Below are 19,086 nucleotides of genomic sequence, written 5' to 3' on the forward strand. Positions count from 1 at the left end.
CCTGTTTCACTTCAGATCCCCCCCCCCCATCTTCCTTCAATGTGGGAAATATTCATTTGCCATAAGCCAGACGACGACGAGCCCAGTTTCCATCCTGTCCCAGTGGGGAAAAAAGACTGCTGAGGAGGAGCAGATGAAGCTTAACAGTGTTTAAAGTAGATGAAGCAATTCCACTCATTATCATTATGGTAATAATAGTAATTATGCCATTAACCTTTCTAGCAACTTCCCCAAGAGAGCCAGCGAGTGCTGTAATGCAGACACATCATAATGATGCTGTGGTCATACAGGCTGCAATCTTCAAACCATTTACTCTGAAGTAGTCTTATTAAAGTCCCTTGGACACTTCTCAAGGGTAAGAAGTGGGAAGAGACTGTGTTTAATGTGTTCACTTCAGGGTTCTGGAGTGATAGGGAGTGTGCATCCTCTCTCTGTGTGTGTTGTGATATCTTTTCCAGCCCCTCCTCTTTGATAGACAGAATCATTTGGTGGGTGTGGGAAATGCATTATTTTTCTGTATTATTAAAACTGCAGAAATGGCAGTTCTACTGGGTTTTATCCAACTAAATTTTTTCGCAGAGTAGATCAATTGAAATTAATGGGCCCAAATTAGTCTGAGCATTAATTTCAGTAGACCTACCCTGAGGACACTTGACTATCACTATCTTCAGTTGTATTGCAGCAAATTAAGGGTGCATAATGAAAGCTGATTTGGAGCGCAAGAGCCTGCTGGTAAGGCCAAAGGGGAACTCACCCAGCTCAGCACCATTCTCACAGTAGCCAACCCGATTCCCCAAAGAAAAGCCCTCGACCAGGACCAGAGAACATCAGCACTACTCTCCTCAATTGTGATTCCCAGCAAATGGTTTTCAGAAGCATACTGCCTCCCAGTATTATCAACCTTGGTGAAAGTCAGTGTAAAGAGAGAGAAAAATGACAAAAAAGTTTTACTTTTTAAAAAATACAATACATTGTTTAAATTGAAAAATATTTATTTCATTACAGATAATATAAATCTGTATATATGATATGATAGTATAAATTTATGTCTTCTTCTTCTTCTTCTTCTTCTTCTTTGAATTTATATACTGCCCTATACCCAGAGGCCTTAGGGCGGTTCACAGAACAAAATCAAAATATAAAAGCACAAAATATATACAGTGGACCCGCTGGGTACAAATTTAATTCATTCCAGGGGTCTGTGTGTACTCCAAAAAATCCGTATCCAGACGCGCCTGTTCTGCGCATGTGCGGCCGGCAGGAGCCTGCTCCTGTGCAGGTGTGGCCGCCGAAAGCCTTCCTGTTACTTCCGGGTTCGCTGCGTGTGTATCCTGAAGAATATGCAACCAAAGAGGTATGTAACCTGAGGTTCCACTGTAATCGAAATAAAAACAACCCAATAACTTCCCCTCCAAAAAACACCCACATTTTAAAAGGGCATAGGATATCAGTCAAATCAACCAAAGTCCTGGTTAAAAAGGAACTTTTTTGCCTGGTGCCTAGAAGTATATAATGAAAGTGCCAGGTGAACTTCTCTGGGGAGAGCATTCCACAGATGGGAGCCACTGCAGAGAAGGCCCATTCTCGTGTTGCCACCCGCCGGACCTCTCTAGAAGGAGGCATACGAAGAAGGACCTCAGAAGATGATCTCAGGATCTGGGTAGGTTCATATGGAAAGTAAAATCCTTGAGGTATTGTGGTCAAGGCTTTATAGGTCAAAACCAGCACTTTGATTTGGGTCCAGAAACTAATTGGTAGCCAGTGCAGTCGGACCAGGATCGGTGTAATATGCTCAAACCGTCTTGCTCTGGTGAGCAACCTGGCTGCTGAATTCTTCAGTAGCTGAAGTTTCCGAACCGTCTCCAGAGGCAGCCCTACGTATAACGCAGGGCAGTGATCTAACCTTGGAGTAACCAGAGCATAGACAACAGTAGTTAGGCTATCCCTGTCCAGATAGGAGCGTAGCTGGGCCACCAGCCAAAGCTGATGGAAGGCACTCTGGGCCACTGAGACCACCTGAGCCTCGAGCGACAGCAAAGGATCCTGGAGTACCCCCAAGTTACAAACCTGCTCCTTCAAAGGAAGTGTAATCCCTTCAAGGCAGGTGACCTCCCAGCCATCTGGTCTAGAGAACCAGCCACTAACAGTGCCTCAATCTTATCTGGATTTAGTTTCAGTTTGTTGGCTTTCTTCCAGTCCATTACCGAGGCAAGACACTGATCCAGCACTTCCACTGTCTCACCTGCAGATGTAAAGGAGAAATAGAGCCAAGTGCCATCAGCATACTGCTGACAATGTACTCCAAATCTCTGGATAACCCCACCCAGTGGATTCATGTAGATGTGGGATAGAATTGAGCCCTGTGGAACCCCACACTGTAGGTTCCACAGGACTGAAAAGCATCCCCCAAGCAACACCCTCTGGGAACGACCATCCAAGTAGGACTGGAACCACTGCAAAGCGGTGCCACCCACCCTAGTTTGGACAGTCGCTCCAGAAGGATACCATGGTCTATGGTATCAAAAGCTGCTGAGAGGTCGAGAAGAATTAACAGGGACAGGTTTCCCTTGTCTCTCTCTCAACAGAGGTCATCATAAAGGGCAACCAAGGCAATTTCTGTGCCAAAACCGGGCCTAAACCCCAATTGAAATGGATCCAGAAAATCAGTTTCTACCAAAAGCACCTAGATCTGGTCTGCGACCTCTTGTTCAGGAAAGGAAGATTAGCAACTTGCTGGTAGTTACTTAGGTTTTCTGAATCCAGGGAAGGTTTCTTAATGAGTGGTTTTACCACTGCCTCTTTCAAACAGGCAGGGACCACGCCCTTTCTTAAACAGGCATTGATCACCTCCCTGGCCCAGCCAGCTGTTCCTTCCCTGCTGGTTTTTATCAACCAAGAGGGGCAAGGGTCTAGAGTGCAAGTGCTTGCCTTGACTGATCTGAGCACCTTGTCCACATTCATAGAATCATAGAATCATAGAGTTGGAAGAGACCACAAGGGCCATCGAGTCCAACCCCCTGCCAAGCAGGAAACACCATCAGAGCACTCCTGACATATGGTTGTCAAGCCTCTGCTTAAAGACCTCCAAAGAAGGAGACTCCACCACACTCCTTGGCAGCAAATTCTCGAGCCTTACCAGCTGAAATTCATCCAACACAACAGGACTAGACTGTACTCGGGACGCCCCATGAGATTCATCTGCTGTAACAGCAGTCAAGGTCTTGGTGGATGCAAGCAATTAATATAACTAATAATTAATATTAGTTATATTAACTATTAAATTAATTCAATTAGATATATTAAGTGTATTATTTTTATCTTACCAGTAGATCCAGCATTGTGGGGGGAAATGTACATAAAAGAAAAGCAGTAAAGAAGAGTATCTAACAACGCCCCACCCCAATGAAATTTAGAGAATCTTCAACAAAGGGGGATACCTGTTGGCATCTTTTGAAATTAAAGAGACAAAACCTGAGTCAAAACTGCAAATGAATTCACTATCCCTGAAACTAAACCCATGGCTAAAGCCATATAACTTTTTGGGGAAGTCTTAACAGCTGTCAAAACTGATCTTCCTTCTGGTGTCTTGCAGGTGCTGCCTTCTGTAGCCTGAATTCCAATTGTATTTGGCTGTATGTCATCTGCACTGGCATCTTTTGTACCATCAAATGCGTCACTTAGAAATTTAAACCACCTGACACCTGTCAAATAACAGTGCAATCGTTTAAAGAAAACACTTCTTTCTCTGTAAAAATGGTTAAGAGTGATGATGCTTCTGCTTATTGGCAGAAGATGACTACAGACTTGGTGACTGACTTTAATGGCAATGTAGAATATGCCCACCATTATAAGAGTACAAAGGGTGACGTTGGGCCAGCCACTGCCTCTTAACCTTACCTACTTCACAGGGTTGTTGTGAGGAAAAAATGAGGAGGTGGAGAACTATGTGTGCCACCTTGAACTCCTTGGAGGAAAGGTAGAATATAAATGCAGTAATAAATAATCATGTTTTAAGCAGTCATTGCGATTGTTCCTCTTAAACTAAGTGGGTGTCCAGAGATCCAGAACAAGGCTGTGTATACTTCTGGTCGCTTCACCTGAAAAAGGTTATTGCAGAATTGGAAAAGGTTAAGAAAAGAGCAATCAAAATGATAAAGGGGATGGAGCAACTCCCCTATCAGGAAAGACATCAGTGGTTGGAACATGATAGAAGTTTATAAAATTATGCATGGGATCGGGAAAGTTGATAAGAGAAAGGTTTTTCTCCCTCTCTCATAACACTAGAACTTATGGACATCAAACGAAACTGAATGTTGTTAATATTTAGGACAGAGGAAAGCACATTATGGAACTTGCTCCTACCGGAGGCTGGGATGACCACCAACTTGGATGGCTTTAAAGGAAGACTGGACAAATTCAATAAGGCTATCAATGGCTATTAGTCACAATGGCTATGCTCTAGGAGGCAATAATATTTCGGAATGCCAGTTGCTGGAAATCTTAGGAGGGGAGAGTGCTCTTGTGTTTGGGTCCTGCTTGCAGGGTTCCCACATGTATTTGGCTTGCCACTGTGAGAACAGGATGCTGAACTACACGGGCCATTGGTCTGATCCAGCAGGCTCTTCTTGTCTTCCAAAAGAGAGCCAGCGTGGTATAGTGGTTAAGAGCGGTGGACTCGTAATCTGGTGAACTGGGTTCGATTCCCCGCTCCTCCACCTGCAGCTGCTGGGTGACCTTGGGCTAGTCACACTTCTCTGAAGCCTCTCAGCCTCACTCACCTCCCAGAGTGTTTGTTGTGGGGGAGGAAGGGAAAAGAGATTGTTAGGTGCTTTGAGACTCCTTAAGGGGAGTAAAAGGTGGGATATCAAGTCCAAATTCTTCTTCTTCTTCTTCTTCTTCTTCTTAATTGGAGAGTCCTTGTCACAGACTCCAGAGAGCTTTAGGTGGATCAGGACCAAAGGTTTACATATTTCCAAAATCCTCTTTCCCACTGTATAATGCAGCTTCCTATGTTCCCATCGTTTGAACTACACCATTGCATTGAATCTACACCTAGAAGGCCTATGTATAATATACGTAGGCTGAAGGAACAGCTCGTCCACTTTGTATGCCAGCAGCATCTTTGGATATAGTTCTGCGCTTCCAGTAAATGTGAAAAATATTCGGGAAGCACAAGTAGGGAGGAAGGACAACACAGTTCACTGGTCTTCACTGATGGCTGTGGAACGAAAGGAACGCAAACAAGTAGGAGAGCCAACAAATTATAGGTTTCTTCCAATCCTCTTTCCTGCTGAGTTCAACAAGAGCAATGCTGAAACTGAGGAGGAGGAAACTGACAGCCAGTTCCAAAAGAGAAGGCAGGCAGGTGGGAGCTGGCTGAGAGAGGAATATGGTTGGTGGGGCAGTACCCCATTTGCCCTAATGGACCAGCCTCCACTGTTCATCCACCATCTCTTAGAACAGAATAAATTTAAATAAAAACCCAAATTGAAGCTTAAAAACAAAATCACACATATGGACATCTCCAAAGCCTACAATCAGATGTTTCAGCTGCTGTGGATGCCGATAAGAAGAGCTTACTGGATCAGGCCCAATGGCCCATCTAGTCCAGCACCCTTTTCTCACAGTGGCCAACCACATGCCCCATGGAGAATCCCACAAAGCAGGACCCCAGTACAAGAGCGTTTTCCCCTCCTGCGATTTCCAGCAGCTGGTATTTGGAAGCATTGCTGCTGCTGCCGAAGGCAGAAGATAGCCATCATAGCTAGTTCCCATGGATAGCCCTCTCCTCCATGAATTTGTCTAACCCACTTTAAAAGCCATCTAGGTTGGTGGTGGGACGCAGGTGGTGCTGTGGGTTAAACCACAGAGCCTAGGACTTGCCGATCAGAAGGTTGGCGGTTCGACGGGGTGAGCTCCCGTTGCTTAGTCCCAGCTCCTGCCAACGTAGCAGCTCGAAAGCACGTCAAAGTGCAAGTAGATAAATAGGTACCACTCCGGCAGGAAGGCAACGGCGTTTCCATGCACTGCTCTGGTTCGCCAGAAGCGGCTTAGTCATGCTGGCCACATGACCTGGAAGCTGTACGCCGGCTCCCTCGGCCAATAAAGGGAGATGAGTGCCGCAACCCCAGATTTGGTCACGACTGGACCTAATGGTCAGGGGTCCCTTTAGGTTGGTGGTAAGTTCCGTAGCACCACGTGCTCACTAGACGACCTTAGGGGCCAGTTGTGAACTCTCAGCCCAACCTAGCTCACAGGCTTGTTGTAGGGATTAAATGGAGAGAACCATGTATGCTGCCTTTGAGGAAAAAGCAGGATGCAAAGGTAACAAATATAATACAATACTCCTAGATTTTTAAAAAATTCTGGTTTCTTTTTTATATATATAGCAATTTTATTGAAAGTTCTTTTAGCATTTTAAAAGACAAAAATTCAAACTCATTTACAAAAAACGATTATCCCTAAAAAGAAAAATAATAAAGAAATAATATAAAACAATCTTTACAAAAAACAATTGATTTTTTAAAACGCTGGTTTCAATGTATATATATGTGTGGTTTTTCGCTTAACATATTTTAAGTTGCTATGGCAGAAAAACACCGCCTAATAAATTTAATAAATAATAGTAACAATGCTATATAATGTATATTGCCAGCTCATATATAAACAGAACAATTTGTAAACAGCACGTGCTAATAACAAAGCAATACTAATAATTTTCGCTGGTCCGAGTGAGAGAAACAGCCCGCGCGCCTGAATTTTCCGAGGAAGCTTCGTCTATTCCCGGCGGGGGAAACAAAAAAGAATCCCTTCTATCCACCGCGGGTGGATGCCGCGCAGGCGCAATGAGATCATCTTCATCATCCCCGCCCCCTCTTCTCCTTAAACTCGCCTCCATCTGCCGGTTCACCTTCATCCCAACAATATCCCACAGCGTGCTGCGCGCCGGGCCTCCAAACAAACACATAAAGACGACAAAAAACCCGTCTCTCTCCCCTCTCTCTGACTCCTTCCTCAAAGGCTGCTGCGTCGAAACACGTGAGCCTGTTGTGAGCACGTGACCCGCCAGCGTCGCTAGCCTGGCTTGGTGCGCGCGCGCTACCTATCAAGCCCCGCCCCCTCGCGCTCTCTCCTCCTCTCCCCCCCCCCCGCCGCCCGAGGACGCGCGAGCGAGCAAGCGCGGTCTCGCCTTCGGAGTTGTTCGTTGGCCGCCCGTTCCCCCTCACACACCTCGGCCAGCGCCGCCGCCGCCGCCTCCTCGTCGTGGTAGCCGTCGGTCATGAGGCCCGCCCGCCGTCGCTGGAGCGCGGCCCAGCTGCTGCCGCTGCGGTTCGTGTGGCGCGGCTGCCGCTGAGGCGTCTCCGCCCGGGCGGAGGGGGTTCCCTTCTTCGCCTCTCAGCCGCCGCCGCCGCCGAGGCCGCCATGTTGGGCCGGGAGCCGCAGCGGGACCGCCGCTGAGCCCTCTGAGAAGGGGAGAGGGAGCCAGGAGGACACGACGAAGACGACGACGGGAAGGACGAGGAGGGAGAGGAGCGGCCGGCGCCGGCGCCATGGCGGAGCAGACCTACTCCTGGTGAGGAGGCGCCGCTGCTGCTAGGCCTCTCCCGAGTGGGGGAGCATCTCTCTGCCTGCCTATGGAGGGGCTTCCATGGAATGCCCATCCCCGCCGCCTCGGCCTCTTCCCTCCCGCCATGGGAGCGAGAGCTCTCGGCCTCAAAAGCAGGCTCCGGCCCTTGGCTGAAGGGAAGAAGAGCGAGCGGGGCAGGTCTTTCCCCCATAGGAATAGTTTTCTCCCCACACCCCCCTGAGCGAGATGGCTCTATATTCTACTACTGCTGCTGTTAAAGGCACAGGAGAAAAGGCCCGTGGGGAAGTTGGCATCTAGCAGCCGCCACCCCTCCTTTCTATTTCTCCCCCCTCCTTTTCCTGACCTACCCCGCTTTAAACCCACCAGCTGGACCCGAAGGATGCCTCCTACAATGGACGTTCATTGCTGTGCATGAGGCGATAGGACGTAAACAAGCAGGAAAGATCTGCCCAGGGGAAAGGCCGAGCTGCAGCAACCTGTTGAGAGGTTGGCAGCCTTGCGCACCCCCCACCCCCAAGTTTATTTCGTCCAAACTTGACACTGTGTCAGAGAGAGAGAGAGAGAGAGAGCAGTGGGATCTGTAGGCTCCTGGCAAAGCTGCCCTTGCTGGTTCCTGCGAGTGGCTTGGCAACCTCACTTGCCTCCTTTTTGGGCTGTTTGTGTTTTGGAAGTATCAAAGCATACTATGGGGGTGGGATTCATGCATAGTTGTCTCCTAATTCCCAAGTTCTTGAAAAGTAGCCATGTAATAATGATCTTTTGATAACTTGAACATTTTACAAATTACTGTGAAGAGCCTCCTGATTCAGATGCATGAAGTAAGTGGGCAGTGGTGTTTGGCTGGTGTGTATTCAGTATGTGTTTATGCATCTTGCAAAATCTGATTCTCATACCATGAAAAAATTTACAAGTGTATATATACACTAGTTTCACCCCTCCCCGCGGTGCTTGCTACAGAAGATCCTGGTATAATAAACTACTTGGGTTTTAAGGCGCCACAAAATCCCAGGTGCACAACGTTGGGGTGGTGATGTATTTCACCACTTGCTAGGCTGAATTAGAGACACCTGTCTGTATGGTGCAATCTATTTTGCCATCAGCCAGTTGTTATTTAGAAGCCTGGTCGTGAAAGAGCACAAATGTGTCTCTGAGAAGATAATTTCTTACATTAAAAATGCGGAAGTGTAGAAGCATCTTTCTCAGGGTTCAGGTGCAGTGTACCTGGATTAAAGGAAGAAGACAAATACTATAAGCTTATGTTGTCTTGATGATGTGGTGGTTATAATTTGCTTGGTCATGAGGACAACTCCAGTATCAGCTTTTGGTGAAGGGCGGGTTGTGAAATATTCTATAGTTTGTCACACACCTTGCAGATGTGGTCATGTTCTGATGTCTCCCTGCTGTAATAGAAGAGATTGTGTTTGAAAAAAAAGCATTCCTATTTCTTTGCATATTTACTGAAAAGTAAATATCACTTATTCTTGAGCAGCTATGCATAGTTGCAGCCTGACCCGAAGCAGATTTGCTTGGGATGTAAGTCCCATAGGCTTGAATGCAATGTGGATGGATAACATTGGAGCTAATGTCACACAAAGTGCTTAAGGGGAAAAAAACCTGTTGTTGGCTAAATAAGTGTTTTCTACTTAGTGCCTTCTATTATACATTATCTTTATGATCATTGCAACAACCTACTAAGTCATGTTAGGTTGATATGAGCACTGACTGAAAGTTCTCAACCTATATAGGATGGAGTTGGTTTCTTATCAGACATTGTTATTATCCCACAGTAGGAGATTAAGTGAATGACCTGATTTGGACTGTCTAGGGACTTCTGGCTGAAGTAAAATTTGAACTAGGGTCTTGGTGGTTCATATTCTTAGTCCCTTTGCTAAACTAAAGGGCTAGCTAGACTTACTTTCAGTTTGTAACAGTTGCCAGCCAGATGCCTCTGAAATTGCCCAAGAGGGTGTGATGGGAGTACCATCTTCTCTTCCTCCTAGTATCTGGTACCCACAAGCACACTTCTTCTAAATATAGTGTTTCATAATAAAATTGCAGGGAGCTAGGTTTTAAAGTGATGTGATCGTCCAAGAAATGGTGTGTGAATTCTGGATGATGACTTAGATGGGGAAGATAATGGTTCAAATCAGCTTTTAACTATGAACTTTATTGGTTGGTCTTGGGCACATGGCAGTGACCTGGTTCAGATGTTACAGATAGCCGTCAATCCATGTTTGATGGTTAGGCTCGTGTCTTGGACTTCTTCCTTCACTTTGCTTTGCTATAACTGTAGTTTGCTGTGATGCCCAAATCAGGTAAACTGGGATGGGGAACCTGTGGCCCTCCCGAAGTTGCTGGATGCCAACTCTCATCAGCTCCAGTCAACATGGCCAATGGCCAGGGATGGTGACAGGTGTAGTTGACCAATATCTAGAGGTCTAAAGGTGAGCCAACCTTGAGGTAAGCTATGGTTATTGCAAACCAAAGTTTGCTTCCAAATCAGATTTCTAACTATAGTTTCTGTTTTGGTGTGGAAGCAAACCAATAGCTGTAACAAACCAGGGATAATTGATGGGGAGATGTGATATTTCATTGAAAGTATCTACCCTTGACTGATGTATATTCTGAATAGTGTCCAAATAGCTCTTATGTGCATCCTGGTATTAAATAAAATGTAGAAGGAAGGATATGTGTGCACAGCTTTTTCAGTGTACTGGGGGTGCTGAAGAAGCAGGTTTCCTGATGGTATGGAAAAGTCAGTAATGTTGGTTTTCTAGATTCAGGTAGGTAGCCATGTTGGTCTGATGCAGTAGAAATATAAAATAAAAAAAATTGTCCAGTAGCACCTTAGAGACCAAGTAGGTTTGTTCTTGGTATGAGCTTTCGTGTGCATGCACACTTCTTCAGATACTTCTTCAGGTGTCTGAATAAGTGTGCATGCAAATGAAAGCTCATACCAAGAATAAACTTAGTGGGTTTTCTAGAAATTTTTCTAGAAAGCCTTCAAGGCAATTTTACACAGAGCTAAGTGGGCCTTGTTAAGCATGTTTAGTTGACTTGCATTTATATATTTATTTACAGCACTATTACTGTACATGCTGTTTTACAAAGAACAGGTATGACAGGTCTCAAGCCCAAAGGGGCTTACAGTCTAAAATAGACACAAGGAAACAACAAAGGAAGGGGGTTGGAAATGGAAGGCACAGGATTGCTTTAATGACATGTGCTAGTAGGGTGATGAAAAGGTTTACCAGGAAGGTTGAGTTTTGAGGAGGAATGGAAAAGAGGCAAAGTCATAAACCAAAGTAAGAAATAAGGTCATGCTAATTTTGCATCCTTAATAAACACATGAAAAGCTTCCCCCACAAATAGCCAAAAGTAGTTGAATTGAAATATTAGGCTTCTCCTCCCTCAGTAATGTTCACTTGTGCTGCAGTCCTATAGGCATGTGTGATTTAAATATGATAATCAAACAAATTCAGAGGCTTATGTGATTTTTTTTTATTGGAATACTAAGATGTAATAGCTTATACATCCCTTACATAGTTTAGATTTTAAATCAAAAATTGAAGACACTGAAAACTGTTAGCGTACTAAAATCAACTATGTTCCAGTCCAGACACCAGTCCAAAAACCGCAGGTCAGGGTTTTTTTTTGAATTTGCAAGGAGCTTGTGCATGAAGTACCCTTACTTTTGAGTGCAGTTTTTTACCTATGAAGGCGCCCTTTGGCTGCTCTCTCAGCTTAAGGGAGACATGGAGTAGGCAGTTTAAGGAGGTATTTTGATTTAAGGTTAGTTTTAACTTGTTTTATTTTTCTTGTATCTGTTTACTGTACACGACTTAGAGACTGAAGTGTTAAGTGGTATATAAACTGGGGAAATAATAATATTAGAAAGCATGAATAGCTCTTCACAGAAATATATATGATTTCTAGGGAAAAGCATTAATTAAAATTGTAGTTTTAGATCTAAATAATATTGTAGGCATTTCAGTTGACCAGTCTGATTTGTTATATTACTAACTGACTTCCTGAAATAGACATGGATATTGTTTTGCCAAAAATATAGCAATGAATTTTCTTCTAAAAAAAGAGCCCCCCCCTAAATCACTGGTCCTTATGCACATACACCTCTTACACGTGCAGGATCTATTTATAACCTGAATGTAAGTAGTGGGTGGGAGCTGTTGCTATGATCCCACTTCCCTCCATTCAAGTGTGCATTCATTATCCTCAGCTTGTCATCTGAAAAGGACTTACGGTTTGCAGTAGCCATGATTTGGATGTCTCAGCAAATTAATACTGAGAGAGGTAACAGTGTTAAGTCTGTTGCAGCAAAAAAACAACAAAGACTCATGTAGCTCCTCAAAAACTATCATATATAATGGTATAAGCTTTTGTGGACCAGAATCCACTTTTATCAGATGGCAATTATCATTTTCATGAACTGGAGAGGAGGGAATGCATAAATCTGAGGCCTAACCCTGCTGGGCAAACTGGTTTTTTCTTGATATCTAAATCTCAGCCTAAAATACTTTGTAGAATTATTATGCTGAAACTCTGCTTTGAGGCAGATAAAATCAGTGTTAAAAACTCATATATTATAAGATAGGCATCAAATGGCTCCTTAAACCAAGGTTACAGTTGCTAAAACAGAATGTCTAGTTGCCATTTTTGGGTAAGACAGCTCTAAAGTTTATTTTTTAAATGATGGACTGACTGTGATTGATTGTCAGTTAAGTACCTGATAACAGCTAGATTAAGAACTTGGAGAATATAAAGAAAACAGGCACTTGATCCAGGGGCAGTCCAGTTATATATTGGCCTATTCCTACCTCTTTTTCTTAATGGTGACAAAGACCATCCATAAGATAAGAATATTCTTCACAACTGAGAGTACAGCACTGGGGTGGGGTAAGTGAAAACAAGCTACAACAAGTAACTATAATGTTCACTGCTCCTGCTCAGGCTGCATAGGGGGAAAAAAACATTTTGGTTCCTGAAATTCATTCTGATTGTGAAGATAAAAAATAACTGATAGAATTCTACGGGATGTGGTATTAGTGTTTGAAAACAGTCAAGATACAGTGATCTTCAGGCATGCATCTCCAGATGGTGGAGATGTCAGATGTCATCCTGGCGCCCAGGCGTCTTCCCTTGGTCACAAGTGGCTGACAGCCAGGTGCAAAATGTGCCTGGTGCCTGGCTAGTTTCGAACACTGGATAAAATGTAACAGGATGGCTAGAACTAGAAAAGAACGGATGTTCCTGATTTCAGGTTTCTCCAAATACTTAATTATCTTTTGTATCTCATATTTTTGTTTTTGCTCAGAATGCTGATTAGCAGTATTTTACAGACCAGGGTTAGCCAGTAAGTTGTGACTTTGGAAGTGAAAACACTAATTCCAGAGTATCACAGCCTAATATAGCACTCCAAATTTTCTTTTAAACTGTGGCAGCACACCTGACATGTATAGTTTTTCACAGAACAAATATAGTACTAGTTTCAGAGAATTGCTTGTTGTTGAAATTATAAAGTGTCAATATGTAGAAAAGAGTTAATCATTATGTTACTATGTAAAATCATACTGACTTGCTTACAGAGTTATGGTAAGGATTACAATTAGCTAATGCATGTGAAGTGCTTTGACCACTTGAAAGTGCTATACAATTTTAAAATACTAAATCACTACAGTGCTCTGTGGAGCAGTTGTAGAGTTTTCCTTGCCTTTGAAAATTTGACAAATCTAAAGGTATGTCTAAAGTATGATGGCACCATGTGCAGTTTAGTGGCGAAAGGGAGAAATGTTATTTAAGGGTTGGAGAATTAATATTTAAAAGTTAAGATGTGTATAAGAGGGCTAATAGTAATCCTTAGTCTCACCCTACTTTTGCAGTTGAAGCTGAGTTCCTACTTTAGGCCTCAAACAAAAGACCAAGATAATGTTCCCAACTGCATTTTTAATTTTTTTTAAATTTATAATATTCTTAGCTAACTTTTGACATCTGTCGTGTGAAGTAACTCACTAGATCAAGGGCGGGAAACCTTTTTGGCCTTCTGGGCCAGACTTTCATCTAGCTCTCCTGCCACCTGTGGACCAGTATTTGACAGTTGGGCTGGAACACACCTATGAATAATCTGATGTAATAATATCAGGTGATTGACATGTTGGTTGCCCTGCCCACCTTCCAAAGTTGGCGCACCATGGAGATAGCAGCCAAGTAGAATTAACTCATCATCAGCTGATGGGCCAAGTGTTTCTGGATATCTTAAAACATTTTCTCTTCATTTTGAATTTTTTAAAATAAGGTTAGTGGGTGCTTCAGGTTCTGTTTTTAATGTAATAGACTAAACACTGGTTCTAAATTTATAATCTCTTGAGGATAAGCTCTTCAATCGTCTATCCATGGAGCAAAGGAAGATAACGGTCAGCTTGGATTTACATTGTTTCTAAATACTCAGTAGATTACTAAAGCTTAAATTCCTTTTGTATTGATGAGACAGTAGTCAAAAATGCCATGGAAAAATCTGTATTTGACTTTCACCTGTACAGTACTTGTCTTGTACTTGATTGCCTCTCCTTTGTTCTGTGATGCAGGGCTTGCTGGACCTCAATTCCTGTATGCAGGGCCAAATGAAATAAAACACACACACACATGCAGCAACCTAATTTAAAAGTGGAGTACTTTGTTCTCTTGTTTTATTTCTCCTCTTAACCTACGAAACCCTGCATTTTTTAAGATACAGATGTGTACAATGATATGGAACAGAACATATACCAATCCTTTATTTTTCCATGAAAATTTTTCCATTTCATGAATTCTTTAGTAAAAATGAGTGGATACCAATTGCAAATACAATATTAGGTGAGCTTATTAAAGTTTTCAGCTTTATTTACAAGATTAGATCACTTTCTAGGGCATCAGAAAAAATTCTGATACAAATTACGTTATGCTGGGATTTCACAAAGATGAATAGTTCCTCTTTTGCTGCTGTTAACCCCTGTTCTTTCTAGTTATTAGACCTAGTTCCATTAGTTTGTAGTGGAAATAGATTACTTTCCTACCCTGTGCATTGGAGCTTTTGTGGGTTGAGGCTTCTGTGTTACAGCCCAAGCAACATTTTAAGAGAGGGGAAAGCTCAGTGAGACATTTATTTTCTGCATTCAAATTATTATACATGGGATGCAGTGGGGCATAAGGGTTTGCTAATAGGCTTTGACTTCGGTGTTGAGATTTACTGCAGCAAATATTTTCATTAATTTAACAAAGTTATTTGCCTTTGTTGGGAATGCTAGTTATGTAGCTTGTGATGAAACTTCATGGTACCCCATCCCATTTGTGAAGCCCTATAAAGGGCCAGAAAATAGCTTTGAGTTTGTTGTTATGCTTGTCTTCCATTGCTAAACATGAGGTGCAAGAAATGTCATTCTCTGGTCCTCTGAGAAATGGTCTCCCTCACGTCATGTTGTTAAAAAGATGCTCCATGTGTATGTTAGCATGGGTGTGTTTCTAGAAAATTCTTAATTGAGAAAACTGGTATTCAGTGTCTTCAGTGCGATGCATGGTGTTTTATATTAATATTGTGAATATTTAATACTAAATACATTATATGACCTGATGTATAGGGATCGACAATTTTTGTCTACCTGTGCTAGGCATGTCCAACATTGTAGTCACCAGGAACTGAGTTGGTCCTGCATAGTGACCAACCAGGAAAGTTTATGCCTGTTTGGCTCAGTGTTAGAAACTGGGATAGAAGGGACCTGGGTTGTGGGTGCCAAAACAGAATGTCTAGTTGCCGGGGGTGTGTGTGTGTGTCAGTGACACTTTTTTATTATTATTTTGATAAGCAGGAACTAATATGTAATTCACATAAGCGAAACATTGTTAATATGACATTTGTAGCAGAAATTGTTAATACATGTCTAAAATGGTGTTTATAATAAAAATATTGGTACCGTACTTTAGTTTTCAAAACACTCTTTATTGTTAAACTCCTTAACATATTGTCTGTCCTTAACATATACTTCGAGGCTTCAAAGCACATACAGTGGTACCTCTGGATGCGAATGGGATTCGTTCCGGAGCCCCATTCGCATCCTGAAGAGAACGCTACCCGCGTGTACGCGGGGCGCGATTCGCCGCTTCTGCGCATGTGCATGATGTCATTTTGAGCGTCTGCGCATGCGCAAGCAGCGAAACCCAGAAGTAACACATTCCAATACTTCCTGGTCGCCGCAGAGCGCAACCCGAAAACGCTCAAGCAACTTTGAAGAAACCTGAAGCAACTTTAACCTGAGGTATGACTGTGCGTTTCAATAATGCTTGAGTGTCAGCCAGTGCAAAAAATCACACCTCTTTTTGAGGTGCTCACAAATGGAGAATCTTTAGGTGCAAAATGTGCATGGTGCCCTGCTAATTTCGAACCCTGGTTTGACTGCTGCAATGTGTGCTGGGTACCTCAGCAACTAAACAACCAAACAACTCCCCATCCTTCTTCCCAGCATTTGCATTTGGAAGGGAGATGGAATTGCCATGTAACTGCTGGGATGATGCTGGGAAGGGAGGAAATCTGGTTGCTTGTCCTGTTTGGCATAAAGTGGTAGCACAGTTGCCGTGGCAAACATGGCAAATAAAAAGTGGTATTATTTATTAGTTTATGTGTTGTTTTGTACACACATCCCACATAGAGAATCATAGCACCATGGAGAAATGTTAATACTTGATTGCAAAAGGTACTGGCCACTTGTTTGTTCTGCGAATCAAAGACTGTTTTTTTGTTTTTTTTAAATTATATATATAAATATATTTGATGAGGGAGTCATGAATCTACATTTATTTATTTAGTGTAGCACCAGTGTTTGAAATTAGCCAGGTGCATTTTGCACCTGGCTATTGGCCACTTGCAACCAAGTGAAGATGCTTGGGCATATTTTTGTCACTGTAACCTTGGTTTCAGGAGCCATTTGGTTCCTAGCTTATATGAGTTTCTAACACTGTATACTGCCCTTCATCCATAGATCTCAGGGAGGTGGTTCACAACATAAAAATACAATATTGAATCATGAAATACATAATAAAAGCAAAAGAACAAAAGAAACTCAGAAAGCAATAAACCCCCTCCCCCTCATCCCACAAACACATTTAAAAGGTGTGTAAGATGTAAATCAGCCAACAGCCTGTAAATCAGCCATCTTGAGCAGCATCCTTCTATCTAGAAGGCTTCCAGCCTCTGTAGCTCAGGGTTACTAGGATGCTGGAGATTCCAGGGCACAGTCCTTACCTAGCTTGCAAATAATAGACCTGTTGCTCTGCCTTGATTGGTATGAATATTAATCACTGGGCTTGCAAGGACAGTGTACACTGTATAGGTTAGGGAGGATTCTATTGTGTGAAAATAGTGAAGGTGTTCATGGATAGAATGATTTGCATAGATAAGATTGCAGTAACTATCAGGGTGTTTTTGATTTGCTCTTTCACAATGTTCATATTAAAACAACTGATTAAAATGCTGGAGGACTTTTCTAGAGTAACAGTTGTGAATAAAAAAGAAATCTTTTCCTATATTTTGATGCAACTGTTCTGAAAATAAGAGAATAATTGTTGAATCTCCTTACAATTGTGTCTATGATGAAGCATTTGGTGCTGTGGCGTTGCAAGTGAGAAAGAATTGTGTTTGAACTCAGACATTTTCCAGACAGCCTCCCACATGTTGGCTGCAACTCAAAGCATGATTGGCAAAGAACAAGCAAAGGAAAATGGTTGTCTTTCCTACAGCAAAACTTAATAATTGCTCACCTGCTTGGTTATTGTTTCAAGATTAGAACTCTGGTTGTTGACAGAATCTCATAGTTGACTTTTATAATAACTTGAATATGTTGTGCAACTTCATTGGGTGGGGGAAAATAATAAAACAAGAAATCAGTGTACTTAAAAGTTGAGTAAAGTTTCATGTTAGAACAAATGTATTAAATCTTAATTGCCTTGCAGTCATTCTTGTGTTTGCTCATATGGGATCTCATGCTAGTATTGGCTACAGAGTCTACTAGGACATTGGATGAGACTTGTTTTTGAGTTTGTTCCATCAGCTGGAAACTACTTGCTCCTCAGTGTACTTAGGTAATGAATAACCCTGCTGACCACTGAAGTTCTTCACAAAATTTCCTTCAATTTTTTGTCTATATTCATTAAAGCACAGACCTAACACAAATGTTTGCATTCTGATGGATTGAGAGACTGTGGCTGTAGCATCTACACCAGGCACCCCCAAACTCGGCCCTCCAGATGTTTTGGGACTACAAAACCCATCATCCCTAGCTAACAGGACCAGTGGTCAGGCATGATGGGAATTGTAGTCCCAAAACATCTGGAGAGCTGAGTTTGGGGATGTCTGGTCTACATTTTTTACTTAGTTTGGGAAGTTCCAAAGGCTTGATATGATTAAAAGAAATCCCACAATATGCTACTTAGTAGAAGCATCATGTAAAAACACATATAATAAACCCTTTGCATACATGTTAATTCAGAGGTAAGCCACATTGAGTTCAATTGGATTTGCTCCCAAGTAAGTACATAGCGTTTCAGACTTGGGCAAGTATACCAGTTGCAACTGTACATGGACGGAGGGAGCCTGGCTTCAGTTGTCCATGCTGTGGTAGTCTCTGGAATAGAGGCTGTAATGTGCTTAACATGGGACTGCCTTTAAAGACTGTTTAGAAACCAGTTAGTGCCATGTGTCTTTTAGATTACTAACTGAGGCTAGACTTTATGATCACATTATGTCTGTCCTTTTCTGGGCCTAATTTAAAGTGCTAGTTTTAACCTCTGAAATACCATCATCTGGTGAGAGAACCAAACTTTTTGTGTTTTTTAACATAGCAGTTGAAATCATTTTGCCTTTTGTGTTTTTCCACTTGCACTTTGCATTTTTCTCCTATTCATGATAGTGTCATGTAGCATTCTGATGGAAACAATGGTATTGATGGAGGATGGAATATAAATTGTATGAATGAATACCTTTACAATGCTATAATATGATTATTGATTGATATTTTTTTAAACTGTCAGGTGTAATCCATCACATTGTCTGGAAATGTAAACCTGACTGTGAAGAACTCCATTTTCTGGAGATAGCATTTCAGAGTCACAGAAGGCGTATAACATCTTCAATTGCATGTGATCAAGCTATTGAACAAATGTGCCATAAAGATGCAGAATGAAAATGTGACTTGACTCTAATAACTATGGGGTGTCTGTCTTACAACATCTTCATTTCTTTAGAAAACCATGCCAGCAAAATGATGCTCTGTACCATTACCACAGAAGAACAAATTGCTTTGCTGGTTAGAATGAAGCACATGTGTGCTTCTTCCTACCTTAGCCAGGGCTGACATTTAAGGGAAGACATATTTGCTATCACCTGGTTGACTAGATGTCCAGCAACTGACAGTGTACCAAAGGCAGTATGTACTGTAGCCTCAAGCAAATGACTAATC

The 19,086-nt window shown here is 42.4% G+C and overlaps 2 protein-coding genes across 4 annotated transcripts in view; one reads left to right on the forward strand and one right to left on the reverse strand.

Moving 5' to 3' along the window:
* HNF1A (HNF1 homeobox A) overlaps positions 1-13,851 on the reverse strand; it is a 41,594-nt gene extending 27,743 nt beyond the window's left edge. Inside the window, exons 1-3 of one of the 2 annotated variants that reach the window (XM_081174897.1) lie at positions 13,616-13,851; positions 8,955-8,988; positions 8,756-8,809 (exon numbers count right to left, since the gene is read on the reverse strand). The gene's annotated coding sequence lies outside the window, so the exon portion shown is untranslated. The remainder of the gene's footprint in view (positions 1-8,755; positions 8,810-8,954; positions 8,989-13,615) is intronic. The other variant, XM_081174898.1, reaches the window with a different exon arrangement.
* Positions 7,170-19,086, forward strand: part of SPPL3 (signal peptide peptidase like 3) — a 39,091-nt gene continuing 27,174 nt past the window's right edge. Inside the window, exon 1 of one of the 2 annotated variants that reach the window (XM_081175036.1) lies at positions 7,170-7,573. In XM_081175036.1, coding sequence (XP_081031162.1) covers positions 7,551-7,573 — 23 coding nt within the window. In that variant the 5' untranslated portion in view covers positions 7,170-7,550. Of the gene's footprint in view, positions 7,574-13,993; positions 14,017-19,086 lie in introns of those variants that run through there. The other variant, XM_081175037.1, reaches the window with a different exon arrangement.

Source organism: Podarcis bocagei (genome assembly GCF_964188305.1).
Source record: "Podarcis bocagei genome assembly, chromosome: 16".
Classification (NCBI taxonomy): Eukaryota; Metazoa; Chordata; class Lepidosauria; order Squamata; family Lacertidae; genus Podarcis; species Podarcis bocagei.